Source organism: Pundamilia nyererei, unplaced genomic scaffold, assembly GCF_000239375.1.
Source record: "Pundamilia nyererei isolate P.nyererei 1_Seehausen unplaced genomic scaffold, PunNye1.0 scaffold00046, whole genome shotgun sequence".
Taxonomy (NCBI): Eukaryota; Metazoa; Chordata; class Actinopteri; order Cichliformes; family Cichlidae; genus Pundamilia; species Pundamilia nyererei.
In genome coordinates, this window is record NW_005187447.1 from 2193321 (window position 1) to 2212903 (window position 19583).

A 19583-nucleotide genomic window follows, 5' to 3' on the forward strand; every position below is an offset into this window, starting at 1 on the left:
CCACCAGTTTTTTTCCTAGTCGCGAAGAGGTTGCAATCCTATTTTTAGGATTATTTCAGCTTGTTTCATACTAAGGATGCACTGAGGGGCTGCACTAAGGCCCCTTGGTAATGCAAATAAACCTGTGAAGCATGCAAAGCTGCTCTAGTGAAGTCCAAGAATAAGAATATGGAACAAATGGGAAATAATACTATTAACTTCTGGTGTCATCGTTTGTGAGACAGTTTGAATTACTGTACTTTTTTTCCTGATTCAACTCATCAGTGATTTGCTGACTAACATGTCAGTTTTATTATATATTTGTATTGTTTATGTTGTGGTGGAGAAGTGAACTACAGTGTAGCTATTCAGAGCTTTCCCACTAGGGAGCACAAAGTTAATAAATTCAGTGGCAACATACCAACTCCCAGCTGAGTGTGTTTCTAAAGTGGACTGTTGAGAACTGAGCAGCATTCTGAACTAAGAGCCAGTCCCTAGGGACCAGGGCAGAGTTGTCCTTGGCTTTGCTCCTGAAGGGAGAGTAATGAATGGTAGCAAATGAGAACTATCAATGCTTCTAATAAGACTAATGATTTCGTGTTTACGTCACAGATTCCTCTTCATCCAGTGCCAGATGTTTTGGTACACGAAGTCCTAAACCTGGCATTCAAGCACTTTAAACACAAAGAGGGGTAAGTAAGCATCAAGCTCCAGACAGAGAAGTGACACAGATGAATAAGACCAGACTAAAAAGTGCTGATGAATATACCCTCTTTGGCTTTGCAGTAGGGAGTCAGTCATTTATTTATGTGTGTTTGAGCAGACTGGCTCAATGCTCATTATTTGCATTTAAACAAGGCACAAGTAGCTCTTGTTCAGCATCGTGAGTCAACCGCAAGAAAACACAGTTACTTTAAGTGCTTCTGTTGTTGTGTGAATAGTTTTTTGATGTATGTTAAATAATTCAGCAGTTGTTTGACTTGATGCCATATCCTTTATTAATTTCCAGGTACTGTGGACCCAACACTGGCAACGTGCACATCATTGCAGACCTGTACGCTGAGGTTATAGGGGTTCTTACACAGTCAAAGTGAGTAAGCTGAAATGTGCCTTTAAGCGTAAGACTGGACAAATAGTTTACAGTTTTTCACATTTCTCATTAAAAGAAAACGGTCTGAATTGAGCACAGTGTAATAGATGAGATTAGACATTTGTTTGTACAAATATTGCAACTGAATTTTAGAACAATTAAAACCATTTAATTACATTCTTTAGTAATTGCATTTAAATGTGCATTGCCAGGCAGAATGTTGCCTATATACATTACTGTGTACAAACTCTTGTTAGGAGGGTTTTTGTAAGTGCTAATATATCTCTGCCTCTGTGCTCAGGTTCCAGGCAGTGAGGAAGAAGTTCATCACAGAACTGAAGGAGCTCAGGCAAAAAGAGCAGAGTCCTCACGTAGTCCAAAGCATTATCAGTCTCATCATGGGCATGAAGTTCTTTCGGGTTAAAATGTATCCTGTGGAGGATTTTGAGGCTTCGTTTCAGTTTATGCAGGTAAGTAATACTATTTATGCAGAGTATACCTGCAAGTGTAACTTAGATGCGTTTGCAGAATTGTACCAGATGTTTTTTTTTTCTTTTTAAACTGCTGCCCCTTTGTTCAAACTCAGCAGCTCTCTGTAGCAATGGCTCATATAGCTAAATGAGTAACGATCAGAGGTGAGGTCTGCCAAGAATTGAGTGTAAATGTATTTCAGGCTTTGCTAGGAGCTGTGAATGGAGCACTAGCTTTTTCATTAAAATTTATACAGTGGTTGGGGAAAAAAAACCACTCGCTGTTCTGTCGTACCATTATCAGAATTTCCTACTGTCTTAATGGAACATGCTATGGTTTATGTCCTTTACTCCCATAGGATCTTGTACCCAATTATATTGTCTGATCACTGCATTTCTTATCACACTGGTTAGGTCTGTCTATATATTTTGCTTGGGTCCAGGCCTGTGATTTATTTATTTTTCAATTTTCTGTTTAACTCATGTAAATGGAGTGTAGTGACACGTCTTCATGATGTTTGGCTAGTTTGTATCCGCTGCATTCTTGTTTACATGCATGCCCTTGGTATCCTTCCTAGGAATGTGCCCAGTATTTCCTGGAGGTGAAGGATAAAGACATAAAGCACGCTCTTGCTGGCCTTTTTGTCGAGATTCTCATCCCCGTCGCTGCTGTGAGTAACCAGCAAAGCATTGTGTAATTTTGGACTGTTGCGTAAACATTAAGTCTGAATCTCATTTTGCCAAACTAATGTTCGGTTCATCCTCCAGGCAGTGAAAAATGAAGTCAACGTGCCATGCTTAAAAACCTTTGTGGAGATGCTCTACCAGACAACATTTGACCTTAGTTCTAGAAAGAAGCACTCTTTGGTAATAACACTGACATCTATTCTTTCCTCTCTTCCTCTTCAGCCCTGACCCTGTTTACTTCAAATTTTTAACACTTCCTTTTCTTTTTGTCTCACACTCTATTCTATTTATCCCTTTCGTATATTTTATTTATATATGTCTCTCTATTTATATATGTGTGTATATATATATATATAATATTAACTTCTGTCGGTGCTGTGCTATTGGAAACCGAATCTTATCTTATCACTCTTCTTTTATTTTGTCAACACCATTATTTTGCCCCCAGACCACCAAGTCTGACGTTATCATCCAGATAATGCTATGTTTAAAATAAATAAATACGGTCTCTCATCTTTGTCCATTATATTTTCTTTTCTAAAGGCAGGCCTTGATTTTCTGTTTTTTCATCCCTGTCTAATGTAACATGTTATGTTGATGATGCTTCCAGCAGTTTTAGTATTGTGCAGACTGCGATAAATAGATCTTTTGGTCTCAGCTTGTGATACTGTCTTTGCTTTTGGTCTGTGTTTAGTGTAAGAGACCTTTTTGTTTTCAGATCAGAAGCACATACAAAAAATTCAGACCTCGCGAGAAAACCTGTTTATTTTGATTCTGACACAGTCTTTCTCCCCAGGCTCTGTATCCCCTGGTGACATGCTTGCTGTGTGTCAGTCAGAAGCAGTTCTTTCTCAACAACTGGCACATCTTCCTGCAAAATTGCCTCTCGCACCTCAAGGTAATGTTAGCATCATCCTTTACAATCCAGTTCAATTCACAAAGGTTGAATTCAACAGTAGATTTATATTAAGGTATTTTAAAGTCACTACACTTTTTCTAATTCAGTTCAAGTCTGAAAATGATATTCTGGTGTTTTTATGGTAGCGCAAAGGAACCATACAATTTTTTTCTTAGAAATAACCTTTATATTAATTATTTTATCAAAAGTAAACAAAATCTTGGTATCCTGATACTGATATGTTGATCGAAGATGTTGTCTTTGTTGTCAAGGGTGTGCTCTGTGGTTCTGTCTCAGTATCAAAATGTGTTTTCCCCTCCATTATCAATAAACCAGATCTGGACAGGAATAGCACTTGATTTGATCATGTCAAAGTAAAGCAAAGTAAAGCTTTTGTTTAATGTATATAATATGCATGGACCATATATACTCAAAAGTGGACAAAATGGAAATGTGTAAGCAAAAATTATTGTATTTGGTTGTGCATCTACAGCTAATTTCAAAGATGCGACTCTAGCACTTTTATATGCTGTACATTTAAAGTAAACCTGTAATGAAATGTAAACTGTAATGCACAATGCATACTATGTTAATTCAAGTGCTGTTTTCACTCAGGTCTGTTAATCACTCCTCGTAAACCAATTACAAAGGGGTCAAACCTGTTTTCCTCCTGTTTCTGACCATTCAACCCAGAGGCAGATTGACCAAATCACTGACTGACTGCCTGACTTAATGACTGTCTTTCCCATTCTGCATTGATTGTCCTTTGAGGATGTTGTTTGATCTTCCGGTGGATAAATTACACTTTGCGTCTTTGTGACTTTCTGCTGCTATCCAGTGGTTTTGAATGCCCGTCTGTCTTTTCAGTGATCTCATTCCAGCATTTTCTTTCACTAGAGTGACTGTTTTGCATTTCCTCTGATTGAAAAATTATCATCAGTAATTTTCCCAAGCGTTGATAGCGATTCTGTGATTGAGATCTGTGATCTTGTGGGTTCGTGCTATGGTTTGACTGTAGTGATGATTTTAGTGATTTGCCGGGTCATGCTTTTAACCTTGTGGCTGCTCTTGAGAGCTGTAAATGTACAGGCTCTGCTTCACTTAACAAATTGCATCATTTGAATACTTGGTAAAAGTCAAATTCAACCAGGTGAGCGAGGTAGTTTTTTGTCTTTACGCTGAAGCGAAAAGTCAAGAATTCATGTTACTTGGTTGAATAATTATACAAGTTATTTACCTTTTATTTATATATCTGCATGTAGTAAATGCACGATGGAGTGACAAAAAATACACACAACGTTTCCAGAGATTATGCTGTAGTTTTGCAGCCCTGTTTTATAATCTGAACCCCACATGGTTAAAATACAACTTGTTAAGCATGGATTTTGTGCGGAATAACTGAATTGGCCGTTGCTGCTCATTGGCTTAATAGGTGAAATGGACAAATATTGTGGCATTTTTCTGTTTTGTCCTTTGTTTTTCCGTCCTTGTGTTCGCCTTGCATATATTCCTTTCTCTGTAATTTCCCTCTCTGTGTGTTTGATTTCTAAACCACAGCACACCTTATTTTACTTTGCTTTTTTCCCAATAAATAACATCAAAATATATCAAATACAAATGAACTGTTACTTTACTCAACATGCAAGTGGTATGTTGAAGAGTTCATTATTTTTCTTTTCGGTTTAGTTGATTTATATACTGTCACACTGACAAGAGTAAAGAGATTTTAATCTGCTCTTGTCATATCTGTTTAGGCTGTGTGTCTTTGTTTTTGCTTATAACTTGCATGTGTCCCTCCCCAAACCCTACATTCTTTCTCCTGTTTTTTGACCCTTTTTTTTCACGTTGGCTCGCTCCAGATGCCGTCTAACAACAGCATCCGAAAGCAGATTGAGACGCTGCAGGTGAGTTATCTGGTGACGGTGGCTAGCTTGATGCTCCCTTCCTTTTAACGGTCCAGGGTCCTGATCACGATGTAGGCTAGTGCAGTTGTGAAGAGGCTAATCGTTCTCTGGTGTGACATTGAAGCGTTGCTCAGTGAAAACAGTAAATGAAGGGCACACTTGAAGCTATTGTTGTTGCTTTAGGCTTTGTGGGTGAGCTGGTTTGTGTTTATGAGCAGTGGTGTTTTGCTTTCGTGTCTTTGTAGTTAAATAATTTCATTTTGACTGTTGATACATTTTTGCATGGTGAGATGCACAGTAGTGGGAAAAGTACTTAAATCTTTAAGCTAGTTGCCACAGCATAGAAACACTGTTACAACTAAAACCCCTGCGGAAAAAGTTTCTTTTATATGATAAGAAAAGCATTAGAAATGACATCTACCACACTACACTTACTTATTGCCAAAGTAAAGGAAGTTATCGTATGCTATTTATATTATTAATAAATTAGCGTGACCTGTTACTGCATTTAAGTTGTTGATGGATAAATGTGTAAGTTGATAAAGGTGGAGATTATTCTGTCTTTCTGCGTGATGAGAGGGTTTAGAAGAATCTAACCTATAATATGTCGTTTTTAAAAAAAAAAATTGGTTAATTATTAACATTTGTGTACTTTTTAGCACGTTGAATGCACATTATAGTAGTCATCAGACTGGTGACGATATCAAAGACATCAGGCGTATTTAATATGTGGATGATTCAGGTGTAATTACAGGTTCATGACTATATGAGCCCCACAGTGTTTAAAGTGTGGCCTCTTTTTCTTTCACATGTATACCAAGCAAGCTGTTACAGCATATGCAGGAAGAGTAGACACACGGTAGTGCTGCAATAAAATGCAAACTCCTGTTGTTCATTACGTTAAATATTAATGTAAGATTTCATTATGTCAGAAGTGATGTGTTTCTGGTATATATTACCAGAGGGTCTGGCATAGACAGGAAAATATATTTCAGCATTTAATGATGTATTCATTATCGCAGTGATACCTTTAGTTTGCCTGCTGGGTTGGGTTTTAGTTTATGTAGCGACAGCTACACTGTAGTCTCACTGGTGCTTTTTCAATCCTTCACACAAATCGAGTACTTGCCCCACTGGCTGTACTCGATTTGTGGCATCTTGATTATGTTACAAAAGTAAAAGACATTTTAAAAATGCCATAGTAGGTCAGCTGTTGTGTGGTTTGTGGCTTTGGTGTTCAGTGCCAAATGTTAGACTGGAAAAAAAAAATGATGATGATGTTGTGCATGTATAAGAGTTTTGTTTTTTTTTAATTATTTTATTGGTGTTATTTAGTACAGAGCTATTAAAGTTTATTCACATGCTTTAAAAGCATCTTATCACAAGAGTTTATGTTGTTAAAAAAATAAAATGCCGACACTGAGCAGCTCTTTTTAGCTGCACTTGTGAGTCACCTGCCGTTCACTGTACCAGTCTTTCAGTGACTAGATGATACAAAGATTAGATCAATCATTGAGGCACGAAAAGCGTGACAGATTTTGTGTTTGCACAACAGGAAGTTTCACTTCACCTTAATCACAAAAGCATTTGTCACATTTAGTATGACATTTGCTACTTTTGACAAATAGCATAAAGAATCCTTAATTTAACTAAAAATGAAATCCATATTAAATTAAATGTTTTTAAATAAAAATACACAGATTTGTTAGTTTGTTCAGTGTATTAAGAAAAGCTAATGGGAGATGAGACATTTAGTAATGGTTATAGAAAAGTGTGGGCCATAATTACCTAAAACCATTTATCAAATATCGAATAAAATTTCATGTTAATCATGTGAAAAAATCTAAAGGCATTAACTGGAAAATCCCTCACACTACGATCACATCACATTCTCTCAGCCTGGTAGCTCTAAAGAACCAAAGACCCTTTAAATGTATACTGTTAATATAGATACCTGATGTAGGATGCAAGTTGGAAGAAAGAAAAGTGTGAAATATCTACTGGACAATGAGTACTCCAGGACTTAACTAATGTACAATTACATTTAATATTGAATGTTTGCATTTTACAAAGCTTGCTTACAAAAGCCCAGTTAATTTTCCGGTGATGACTCTACATGGCTTACAGTAACTGTCTTTGTACTCAGCGTAATACTGCATTTTCCTCCTTTTGCTGCCGACTATACCTTAAAAATTTCTCCAAGCATGAAGCTCATCAGACCATGTGGATGTTCAGTGCTCGCATATCAATTTGTGACCAGCAGTCTCACAAAACAATTTTGTCATCAGTTTCTTGCATGCCATTGCAATGTGTTTAATCAAAGTTTCTCCAGACAACAGCAACAAACTGGTCTCTCTCAGGTAAGTAATGAAAGTGTCAAAATGGAATGGATGGCTTATATCTTTCTTTCCTTCTCTCTCTCTCTCTCTCTTTTGACATCTACAGAATAAAGACCCAAAGATGTCCCGTGTTGCACTAGAGTCACTCTACAGACTGCTGTGGGTCTATATTATCAGGATCAAGTGTGAGAGTAACACTGTCACGCAGAGGTCAGTTGCAGAGTACCCAACAAACAGTCTTTTTGCCACCCACTACTGTTGTCCTCTTCCTAAGAGGCTTTGTATTAGAATACTTGTAGCTAAAAAACAGTTTCCCCATTTCCTCTTGCTAGTCGACTCCTCAGCATCGTTTCAGCACTTTTCCCCAAAGGCTCGCGCAGTGTGGTACCCAGAGACACCCCCCTCAACATCTTTGTCAAGATCATCCAGTTCATAGCTCAGGTAAGCCTGGAGCGCAAACTATGACATACTTTAAAGTCACAGCAAAATAAATAAAATTAGGCGAGTATGAGGTGTGGTTTAGTGATTGCGGGTTTGCTGATTATTACAGGAAAGACTGGACTTTGCTATGAAGGAGATTATCTATGACCTCCTGTGCGTGGGCAAGTCTCACAAAACCTTTACCATCAATCCAGAGGTAATGTATACATAAGACTTTAGCTTCTGGTAATGAGGGAATGTTTGTATGTTATCTCTTATCCGCTTTGTCTCTCTGCCCAACCAGAGGATGAATATCGGTTTGCGAGCCTTCTTGGTGATTGCTGACAGCCTACAGCAGAAAGACGGGGAACCTCCAATGCCTACTACAGGGATCATCATGCCCTCTGGCAACACCCTGCGTGTCAAAAAGATCTTCCTCAACACCACCCTCACTGATGAAGAAGCAAAAGTGATAGGTGGGTTTGAGTCTTGAACAGCTGACATTTACAATAAGAGTTAACGTTTGATGAAGGTGAGGCAGCTTTTAACCTGTCCACCATCTTTTTTTCTAGGCATGTCGCTATACTACCCGCAAGTACGAAAAGCCTTGGATAACATCCTGCGACACCTGGACAAGGAAGTGGGACGCTCCATGAGCATGACTAATGTACAGATGTCCAACAAGGAGCCTGAGGACATGATCACGTATGTAACAACAGCTTTATGCTCTCCTATTGCCATCCATGCAGCTATGTAGGACTTAGAGTTCCAGTCAAAGGTTTGGAAACCCTGACCCAGTTATAAACTTTGAGTGGTGCTGTATGACCTATTAACAGGTTCTCATAAATTGTCTGTCCTGCAGGGGAGAGAGGAAGCCAAAGATCGATCTATTCCGAACGTGTGTGGCCGCCATCCCAAGACTGATACCAGATGGCATGAGCAGACAAGACCTAATAGAGCTTCTAGCCAAGTAATTGACCCCCGCCAACCTTTCTGCAGACACATTGCTGCACACATCATGTCTTTTAATATCCATCTTCCTGTTGGGTCTCTCTCTTCCTCTAGACTAACCATCCACATGGATGAAGAACTGCGTGGCCTTGCCTTTACTACTCTTCAGGCCCTGATGGTGGATTTCCCAGAATGGCGAGAAGATGTACTCTCAGGTTTTGTCTACTTCATAGTCAGAGAGGTGACTGACGTTCATCCCACACTGCTGGACAATGCAGTAAAGATGCTTCTACAGCTCATCATCCAGTGGAAGCAGGCAGTGCAGAGCAGCAATAAAAGCCACGATTCACAGGTTGGTTTTTGGATCACCAGTGTAGTTTGTATTCATTGGTTTTATGTTGCCTGACAAACATGTTTAAAATAAATTAAATGTTATTTTTAACAGAGCTCAAGCAGTGGCCGTTCTCTGTCCTTGGAGCGTAACCTTCCTTTAGGTGTGGTGCATGTGGTGGAAGGTTTGGCACTGGTGGTGCTTTGTAGCTGCCGCCCTGCCACGCGCAGGCTAGCAGTCAATGTCCTCAAGGAGGTCAGAGCTCTTCATACTGCACTGAGCATTAGCAAGGTAATTTTCTTGGGCTTACAGGGGATGTCGTTATGTTGAAAGAAGCAAAATATGTTTAAACCTGCATGGAAAGAAAATGATAATAATTTTGTGCAAGGACAATTGCATTCAATTTTTTCTTACTTAATCTTTCAGGGAGATGAAGAACTGGCTATTGATGTAATGGATAGATTAAGTGCATCGGTGTTGGAGAGCTTCATTCACCTCACAGGCGCTGACCAGGTATGAATGGATTTTCTTTTCTTTTTTTAAAATCCTAAAACCTTTAAAAGTACATACTGCTCATCATCTTCTGTTCTTCTCTGTAGACCAACTTGCTGTATTGTCCCAGTGGGATTGATCTGCAGACGCTAGCAGAGTGGAGCTCCTCTCCCATCAGCCACCAGTTTGATGTAGTGAGCCCCTCGCACATTTGGGTGTTTGCCCATGTTACTCAGGGCCAGGACCCCTGGGTCATCAGCTTATCCAGCTACCTGAGACAGGAGAATCTACCTAAACATTGCCCCACCACCATCAACTATGCCTGGATGTTTGCCTACACTCGCCTGCAACTACTGTCCCCACAAGTTGACATTAAGTAGGTTTCCTTAACTTCTTTGTCATTGTGGGTGTATTCATTATGGTCTGATTCTGAATACTGGGTGATGATGTCTACATGATGACATTATGTGCTTACTTAGGCAATTAGTACTTTTTTACAAAACATAACTCTTATGCTTATTAATTGGGTTAATTCTATGACAAAAGAATTCTGATTAAAGCTGCATTTTATGTTGACCCTCAACATAAAATTTATCTCTTGTTTTTACTGAATATCCACCTGCAGTAGCCCCATCAATGCAAAGAAGGTCAACAGTCTGAACAGCAGTGACTCCTACATTGGTCTTTGGAGGAACTACCTGATTCTCTGCTGCAGCTCTGCCTCTCCCTCCCCTTCCATGTCTTCTTCATCCTCCACCTCTGGCTCCGTCCGCTGCTCCCCGCCTGAGACGCTGGCGTCCACGCCGGACAGCGGCTACAGTTATGATTCAAAGGTGGCAATTTCATAAGCAACACTCTATGCCAGGTTTTCACACACATTCATAAATATTTTAAAATGAAAGGTTAGGAGCTTTTGCACAAAGGATGAAATAATGAAATTCACTCACAATGCAAGTATGACAGTCTCAAATGATAACAGCACACTAGCCACATAAAAATCTGACAGCCGTAAAAAATTAGAGGATTTTGAATAATTTATTGCAACACTTAAGCCTTACATTTCTGCTCTGTGTGTTAACAGATTGTTGGCACTCCGTCCCCCTCCTCACTTTTCAAACACATTGTTCCAATGATGCGCTCTGAGAGCATGGACATCACCGAGTCTCTTGTGCTGGGGCTTGGCAGGACCAACCCCATGGTCTTCAGGTAATGAGCACTATACACTGCTATACATTTTTTAGAATTATAAAGACTTTTTGATGACTTACATATATTGTTTTCTTGTGCAGAGAATTGATGGAGGAGCTAAATTCCATCATAAAGGAAGCTCTAGAGAGAAGACCTGAAGTAAGTGCCCTTCATTGAAAATGTTTTCTGTATTTCTTCTGTGTGCATAGAAACACACTTTACTGAGTTCAAATATTCTTTACTCTGCAGAACATGAAGCGACGCAGGCGTCGTGACATCCTCAGGGTCCAGCTGGTCCGGATATTTGAGCTACTTGCTGATGCTGGTGTCATCAGTCAAGTGTATGTAATCCTCAAACATCTAGAGTAACCACATGATTAGGAACTTATTTTTATATATGCAGTTTATAAACTTTTCTTTTTACAGGGCAAGTGGAGGGTTGGATTCAGAGAGCCATTCTCTGAATAGTACGCTGCTCGAGTATGTTGATCTGACCAGGCAATTGCTCGAGGCTGAGAATGACAAAGACTCGGACACTCTGAAGGACATTCGCTGTCACTTCAGCGCGCTTGTGGCCAACATCATTCAGAATGTCCCAGGTATATCTCTTAATTAAAACAAATGCTTATAAAGTAAGCATACAAAGTAAGCATTTGTTTTAAGCAATTTTTCTCAGTTTAACCTTGTGTATCAATTTCTTTACTTATTATCTTCAGTGAACCAGAGGAGGACCATCTTCCCCCAGCAATCACTGAGACACAGTCTGTTCATGCTGTTCAGTCACTGGGCTGGGCCCTTCAGCATTATGTTCACACCCTTGGATCGTTACAGTGACAGAAATATCCAGATCAACCGCCATCAGTACTGTGCACTAAAGGTTCAACATCTAAAAATTTCAAGAAAATCTGCTTTTTACATACTGTGTCATGCATTTACTGATAACCAGCAAACTTTTTTTGTTTGTTCCAGGCCATGTCTGCAGTGTTATGTTGTGGACCTGTAGCTGACAATGTAGGGCTCTCCTCTGATGGCTACCTCTACAAGTGGCTGGACAATATCCTGGATTCTCAGGACAAGAAGGTCAGAGAAATTCTGCCATTTTGAATCTATTCTAACTAAAACTGTATCACTTAACTATCATTAACAAGTGGTGAATCCACAAGTAATTAAACTTTAGCAATAAAACTCTCAATAATAATATATTTTTTATAATGGGTGATGTTATAAAATCCATGTTTATGTAATGAGTTTGTGTAATAAAAATAATTATTTGCATTATTTAAACTAATGTGTTTTGCAGGGTAGCTCATAAAAGACATTTTGTAAGGAAGGTTTCATTACTACTGCTGTTATGTCAAAACCACTGGTGTCTCAGATCTATGCAAAAAGTTTCCTTCAGTGTCAGACCTGTGACTCAAGCATGGTGGCAATAGTGAAACAAGTCTGAATGCCATCTCCTCATATTTCAAACCACAATCGTTTCCTCCTGAACCTAAACAGTGGGTGAAACCTAAGCTTAATCAAGCCTTTTATAATCCAGTTAAACTTTATATTATCTATCTAAATCAAGTTTATATATAAGGTTAAATGTTAGCTAATTACTTTTAAAGTATAATAATTATGTCTCTGGTCATTAAATAAATGTCACACCACAAAATCCCAGTATTATGACCAGTCACCAAGCATGAGTGGTGATGTTTTCTCACAGATAGCAGGAGTTTAGTCTGTGATGCAAGACTTCATGAGGTCAAAGTTATGTAGCACACATTTACTTCATTTGACACTAGCACCACACAGTGGTGTTCAGAAGTACTGCAATAAAGCCCTGCTAAACGTTTATAGGTCTACATTCAATAAATGACTTGCACTTAGTTAAAATGAAATGGTAGGTTAAAGTGAGCTGATTAATTCTCAAATTCTTAAAAGTTTTAATTATAGTTATGCTGTTGTAAAGTATATATTAGTTTTCTGCAGTTAACAGCAAACCTCAGTCTCATAACTCTAATACTGGGTATTTTTCATTTGATATTAAGAAGTTATGTGTAAAACTCATCAGAGTTTTGTAGACTGAAGGAGAGATTCTTAACGGTTGCTGTGTGGTTTCCTTTAGGTTCACCAGCTGGGTTGTGAGGCTGTGATGTTGCTACTAGAACTGAATCCAGACCAGAGCAACCTCATGTTCTGGGCTGTGGACCGCTGCTACACTGGCTCCCGTCGTGTAGCTGCCGGCTGCTTTAGGGCCATTGCCAATGTCTTTCACAACAGGTACCACATGGTGCCATCTTTATGTCATTTTTTAAGGTTCCACCTACTTGTAACTTAAATACCGTATGTGTTATATTTCTTTTAGGGATTACCAGTTTGACACTGTGGTGCTGCTCAACCTGATTCTGTTCAAGGCGGCTGACTCTTCCAGGGAAATCTATGAACTGTCCATGCAGCTGTTACAGGTCAGAATTTCTTTGTCCTACACATACTGTAGATGCCCAAAAAAGAAAAAATTGGGTCTTTAATCATTAATTTAATAATCTGTGGTTCTTTGTGTGATGCAGATCCTAGAGCCCAAGCTTTTCCGTTATGCCCACAAATTGGAGATTCAGCGGACTGATGGCATCCTGACCCCTCCCTCACCGCTGCCACACCTCTACTCTGTGTCTTACTACCAGCTGTCTGAGGAGCTTGCAAGGACTTACCCAGAGCTCACTTTGCCTATCTTCTCAGGTTTGCTACATTGCTGAATGAATACACATCAATGTAATATGATAAGTATTCCGTTAACTGAAATATCTCACTTTCCTTTGACTGTGAAACCAGTTATTTTAGGTCTTTTTTTATTTTTATGACAAAAGATTTTTGCTCATAAAACTTGATAGTCGGCTAATATGGTTTCTGTTTTTGCTGTTGATTGACTTTTTGGGGAGATAAGCACGATTTTCCCATTCAAATTCGGCTGTATATTTCCATTCAAGGTCCTTTTTTCATTTGTATTATATTTAATATTATAGCTAAGTTCATTCAAATGGCATCCTAGCCACTCTGGTAACTGCCTATGACACTTAAAAAGTTATCTTTTTCCCACTGAAAATTATACTTTTACCCCCACTTCAGCTTTTAGTTGAGCCATATGTGGCTCGTGACTGTAAGGAGTTTGACACCCCTGTGTTAATGTCTTTGTTTGTACTATCCACACTGCAGAGGTGAGTCAGCGTATCCAGACAGCACATCCTGGTGGTCGTCAAGTAATGTTGCACTACCTCCTACCTTGGATGAATAATGTGGAGCTTGTTGACTTCAAACCAACTCCACGACGACCAGAGGACTGCTGCAGGGGCGAGGATGATGAGGATGTGAAAGACCGAGAAATTATGATGGTCAATAGCCGTCGCTGGCTCCGTGGAGAGGGCTGGGGATCCCCTCGTGCTACAACCATGGTGCTAAACAACCTCATGTTCATGACCGCTAAGGTGACACAGCTAACATACCATCTATGTTTGCACTAAGTACCGCAGCAATTTCATAATGTTGTAAACCTGCTCAACATTTGGCAATAAAAACCCTTTCTGATTCTGATCTACACATCTACATCTTAAAAAGCTGGTTGGGCAAGTTCATTTATCATTAAACTATTATATTTTTTTTAACAGTATGGTGATGAGTTTGCGTTGTCAGAGATCGAGAATGTCTGGACTACATTAGCAGATAGTTGGCCAAAGAACCTCAAAATCATTCTTCACTTCCTCATCAGTATGTCTGGAGTCAGCAGTGACCCCAGCCTCTTGCCCTATGTAAGTTGCAGCACACTCAATGTGCCATGTCCTTGTGTCTGATACTTAATCTTCATGACCTTTCGCCTCATGTTATGCGTGTCCTCAGGTGAAACGAGTGGTGGTTTTCTTGGGCAGAGATAAGACTATGCAGCTGCTGGAGGAGTTGATGTGTGAGCTTGAGTTGACTGATCCTGTCAGCTCAGCTGTCACTCACATGGACAACCCCCCTTATTATCGCATCAGCTCCAGTTACAAGATTCCTTCAGTCACCTCAGGTTAATGAGCATTATAAATGCCCAAGTTCACAGCTTAGGCCAAGAGGTCATATGCTATGTTTCTGGTGCCAGGAGACAAATGTTTAAAATCTACTTTCTCAGGAACAACCTCCAGCAGCAATACCATGGTGCCAGGAAATGATGCTCATCATGACAGCAAGATGAAAGACTCAAACATGGATGACAGGTACAAAATAGAGAACTGCAATGGTATAAGTATAGGAAAAACACAAATGTCTATGTCAGGTCAGTCATATTTTATGCTGAAGACATGAAAAAGCACATGTACATCCATTCAGGAGTTCAAACAAATATTAACCAATTTTTATAATAACTAAAATTTACAGAATTAACATCATGCTGTATTAACTAAAACTAAAACATACAGCCATAGTAAATGTTTTACTGGGGTCATGAACTGAGCAGTTAGATCGTTTTCTCAGACTCCTGTAGAGTCTTTTTGCCACTTGATTATACGCCCTAAATAAATACAGGTTTAAAGGACTTTCAATGGTTTTATTATATAGGCCCTCAGGCTGCATCCTTCTTTTGTATTCAATCTGTGGCTTGATGAATTAAACGTTTTAGTGAAGGAAAAGTGGCATTGTCCTTCTAAACATGCATGTTTGTTATACAGTTGCACACACCTGGATATCTACAGTGGTCTGAATAGCAACCTGAACCGCCACCACCACCGTCTGGAATCTCGTTACAGCAGCAGCTCTGGAGGCTCCTATGAAGATGAGAAGAGTGAGCAGGAAATCTTTTCTTCTCCATACTCCACTAAATTTTTTTTTATACCACCCACTACCATGCCTGCTAATCTTCTCTATTTTCCAGGTGACTCCATGCCGCTTTATGCTAACTGGCGATTAAAAGTGATGGATCACAATCAGCCAGAGCCTCTTCCCTTCCCACCAACAGGAGGCTGCTGGTCCCCTCTTGTGGACTATTTGCCAGAGACAAACACACCTGCCGTACCTCTCCACAGGTACACCAAAGTCCACTTTTTGTCTCACAAAGCATTGCAGTGTTGAGTTCTTTTTATAATCCAGTACACTTTTTCTGTTTTTCAGATGTAACATTGCAGTCATCCTACTCACAGACCTCATTGTTGACCATGGGGTCAAAGTAGAATGGAGTGCCTACCTACAACTCCTGCTACACGCAGTTTTCTTAGGTAAATTGCTTTCTTTTTGTGCTGTTTTATATGTTTGTATACATTAAGGCAAAATGTTTTAGGCATATTTGGATTTTTGCATAAAAAACCCTTTACTAGGTCTATAAATTCCAGTTGAATGATGTCAAATGTCTTCATCTTTTGTGTCTTTCTCAGGTTTAGATCACCAGCACCCAGAGGTCTATGAGCACTGCAAACGCCTGCTGCTTCACTTGCTCATAGTTCAGGGTGCAAATAGCAGTGTTCAGTCTGTCGCTATGGTGCTTTTACGCAACAGAGACTACAATGATCCAAGGGTCCTGACTGTAAAGCCTGTAGCTCAAGAGTTCAACCTCACAGGTTAGTTCTGCTACAGAAACAAGAACTGGAAGAGAGCCATAATAATGAGAATCGCTGTTTTATAGTGGAACATGTGCGGATTCGCTATCAGCTGTGGAATTGATTTTTTGTTATTTTGAAATGAGGGAAAAACAACAGGACAGGGAACAGGACACATACAGGCGTAGTGCCGAACATGACCACTGGGTGGCAGCAACCTCCTGCCCACATATAGACAGATTTACACAATATCATTGTTCCATAGAAAAAGGTTCCCTGAAAAAGACCCTATTATTTTCTAATTCAGAAATTAAGATAAAGTAATGTGTGTCTATACAAAAAGGAGAGCAGTGAATCATATTTTTATACAGAAATCATTTAGCCTACCTTCACTTTTAGACACCAACTTATGGTCTGCTTATATTATTAGCAACTGTACCTTTAATTGTGTTTAGCCCAAGCTAGCCACCTGGCTAGTAAAATGCTAGCAGAAAAACTGACAATGTGTTTGCAATTTGTTCCTATAGGAATACAGGAGCTTTTGCCAGATTGTCAGCCATCACCGATGACAGACTCTGGCCTCAGCTCGAGCTCGACGTCATCCAGTATAAGCCTTGGTGCAGGGGCCAGTGCTGTGTCCCACCTCTCTCCCACGCTTCTAAGTGAAGTAGATGTCACTGTTGAACATGACGAGAAGGCCAAAGCTCTGATTGAGTTTATAACTTCAAGGTGAGAAGAGACTTTAAAAAAACTTTCCCAGAAATGTATGACATTTATGCGTGTCACTACTTGCTGCTGGCAAGAACTGTCTTTTTTAGCATTTAGAAATGTATATAACCTCACATGTTTAGTAGGCATTTCTATGAACACATTGTTAGATGTTACTCATTGTGTACAATGATTTGCTTTCATGCTTCCAGCAGTGTCTAAAAGGACTGGGGTACTTTGATTTGCATGGGTTTGATTTTTGGAGTTAGTTTCTTTGCTTGGTGTGATAACACTAAAGGTTTTGATAGTGTTTCAGGTCATTTGTTCATGCGTGTTTATTTGTATATTGTAGAAAACGCGGTCCGCTCTGGAATCACGAGGATGTGTCACCTAAGAACTCCAACATTAAGAGCGCTGAACAGCTGAGTGCTTTTGTCAGACATGTGGTGACAGTCTTCAAGCATTCCCAGACAGGTCTGTAGGGTTCACAGCCACTTGATATTTATTAGCTTTTATTAGCTTTTGTCATATTTACCTGTTTGTGCTTGTGTATCCTTTCAGGTTTCCAATTGGACTCATTGCTGAGTGAAGTAGCTTTAAGGTCAGCTCTATCTTGTTCTTCTCGCCACTATGCCGGTCGCTCTTTCCAGATTTTCAGGGCACTCAAACAACCTCTGACTCCTGCCACACTGTCTGACATTTTGTCTCGGTTGGTTGAGACTGTAGGAGACCCTGGAGAGGAAGCTCAGGTCAGAACATTTTTAGCAAAAGTCTGGTCTTTTACCTGCAATGTCAAAATGCATAACATGAAACAACATTTTAAAGGTTATATTTAATTTGACCACATGATCATTCAGCTATTAAAAACATTCCTTGTTGTGTTACAGCAAAATATTGCATAGAATGAGGTTTTTAATAGGACATGGCAAAACGTCAAATGTTCATTATTTAAATTGCGTGTGGTTTCATTTTGTTTGGTTTTAAAGCCACTTTGCCAGTAAAATTCACACATTTAGCATCATGATTTTGACACTATAACAGTGATACAGCGGCCATGCATAGACCAGTGTCCTTTACCCTGTGGCTGCACTGAATTCCTCACACATGGCGCATTTGCAGAATCTGTGCTGCAGCATTGCACTTCCACTATAATCAATGAAAGTAGCTGCACTGAGTGTGAGAACAGCATTTAAGTCATTCATATGTGTGGGGAGATCCATACCTCAAAAAGAAAAATAGGTTAATTTTCTATGTCTTTTATGTGTTTATGAGAGGTGTGCAAAGCCTGTTCCTACAGAAATAGTTAACCAGTTCTTGTTTAACAGCATCTGCACAGAAAGTTACTATCAGTATATCATTTTTAGTTAATGTTTGAGGACAGACAAAGGTTTAAAGAAAGCATGAATACTATTGATGAAGAAGCGACCTTCTTATCTTGTTATGCTTTTACATTTGATGAGGGGTGGCTGCAGTAACATAATGTGATCAAATTATTTTCCCAATGGTTTAGGTTTAGTTTACTTTCCCAGGGCCACTCTTTGTATCGTCAAGCACATCATGTGCCAAAAATATATAGTAAATGTGTTGCATCAAACTGGAAAACAGGCCTGTGAGTTGTTTCTGTAGAAAAACATAGATGCTATGTGTTAACTCGCTGTTATCTGTGAATTCTTTCTGACGAGCTGACCTCTCCTACTTTTTCTCCTCAGGGCTTTGTCATTGAGCTTCTCCTGACGCTGGAGTCTGGCATTGACACACTAGCAGACACAGTGAAAAACTATGATCTCCTCACTGCCTTAGCACAGTAAGTCCTCTCATTGGTAGCTTTATTATTTTAATGTTTGAATTCTTCTTACTTTAACTAACATCCTGACACATTTCGCAATAGCTGTGTACAAAATTCTGCCATTTCTTTCCACAGAACCTCCACCCACGACCACTTGTTGGGGGCCAAGTTTGCTGCCAACAGGAAAAGCACAGGCCAGCTGAATATGAACAGTAGTGGTCTGTTACATTATGTCCACACTCGCAGCAACTCTCTTCGAGCCAGCCTGATGATGGGTGAACGAAAAGCTGACAGGCGTCGGAGTAACACCCTGGACATTGCTGACCGACTTGGTGGCAGCTATGCAAACCTGGCTCGCACACGGAGCTTATCATCACTAAGCAGAGGAGGTCCAGGAAGTCCAGGAGGGGACTCTATGCCACCTGTGGACCCTTCAAATCTGATGGCCACGGTATTCTGGATCGCCGTGTCATTGCTCGAGTCAGACTACGAGTTTGAGTACTTGCTGGCTCTGCGACTGCTCAACAAGCTGCTGAGCCAGCTGCCCCTGGATCGTGCGGACAGCCGAGAACGTCTGGAGACGGTCCAAAACAAGCTGAAGTGGTACAACTTCCCTGGTCTGCTGCAACTCTTCCTGAAGGGCTTCACTTCTGCTGCTACTCAGGAGCTAACCATCCACCTGCTCAGTAAGCTCATCAGTGTCTCCAGACAAACACTGGTAGACCCTTCACAAGTAGCAGGTAACTCATGACTTTTTTACAGTTTTAAATCATTTAGTTTTTAAAATCTAAAATGAATAA

The 19583-nt window shown here is 39.8% G+C and overlaps 1 protein-coding gene across 16 annotated transcripts in view; it reads left to right on the forward strand.

Moving 5' to 3' along the window:
* The window catches only part of fryl (furry homolog, like), a 75005-nt gene that overhangs the window by 34843 nt on the left and 20579 nt on the right, over window positions 1-19583 (forward strand). For 12 of the 16 annotated variants that reach the window (XM_005732323.1, XM_005732313.1, XM_005732316.1 and 9 more), the window contains 40 exons: window positions 592-671; window positions 989-1069; window positions 1371-1539; window positions 2118-2210; window positions 2308-2406; window positions 3023-3124; window positions 4984-5028; window positions 7474-7577; window positions 7700-7808; window positions 7918-8004; window positions 8092-8263; window positions 8360-8492; window positions 8650-8757; window positions 8853-9090; window positions 9184-9360; window positions 9496-9582; window positions 9669-9937; window positions 10187-10394; window positions 10643-10767; window positions 10851-10908; window positions 10999-11090; window positions 11176-11348; window positions 11466-11626; window positions 11719-11829; window positions 12860-13014; window positions 13100-13199; window positions 13302-13470; window positions 13945-14213; window positions 14394-14534; window positions 14623-14791; window positions 14894-14978; window positions 15429-15541; window positions 15632-15782; window positions 15868-15971; window positions 16128-16310; window positions 16817-17018; window positions 17350-17471; window positions 17559-17746; window positions 18707-18801; window positions 18919-19523. In XM_005732323.1, coding sequence (XP_005732380.1) covers window positions 592-671; window positions 989-1069; window positions 1371-1539; window positions 2118-2210; window positions 2308-2406; window positions 3023-3124; window positions 4984-5028; window positions 7474-7577; window positions 7700-7808; window positions 7918-8004; window positions 8092-8263; window positions 8360-8492; window positions 8650-8757; window positions 8853-9090; window positions 9184-9360; window positions 9496-9582; window positions 9669-9937; window positions 10187-10394; window positions 10643-10767; window positions 10851-10908; window positions 10999-11090; window positions 11176-11348; window positions 11466-11626; window positions 11719-11829; window positions 12860-13014; window positions 13100-13199; window positions 13302-13470; window positions 13945-14213; window positions 14394-14534; window positions 14623-14791; window positions 14894-14978; window positions 15429-15541; window positions 15632-15782; window positions 15868-15971; window positions 16128-16310; window positions 16817-17018; window positions 17350-17471; window positions 17559-17746; window positions 18707-18801; window positions 18919-19523 — 5932 coding nt within the window. The remainder of the gene's footprint in view (window positions 1-591; window positions 672-988; window positions 1070-1370; window positions 1540-2117; window positions 2211-2307; window positions 2407-3022; window positions 3125-4983; window positions 5029-7473; window positions 7578-7699; window positions 7809-7917; window positions 8005-8091; window positions 8264-8359; window positions 8493-8649; window positions 8758-8852; window positions 9091-9183; window positions 9361-9495; window positions 9583-9668; window positions 9938-10186; window positions 10395-10642; window positions 10768-10850; window positions 10909-10998; window positions 11091-11175; window positions 11349-11465; window positions 11627-11718; window positions 11830-12859; window positions 13015-13099; window positions 13200-13301; window positions 13471-13944; window positions 14214-14393; window positions 14535-14622; window positions 14792-14893; window positions 14979-15428; window positions 15542-15631; window positions 15783-15867; window positions 15972-16127; window positions 16311-16816; window positions 17019-17349; window positions 17472-17558; window positions 17747-18706; window positions 18802-18918; window positions 19524-19583) is intronic. The other 4 variants (XM_005732320.1, XM_013910637.1, XM_013910635.1 and 1 more) reach the window with 1 other exon arrangement.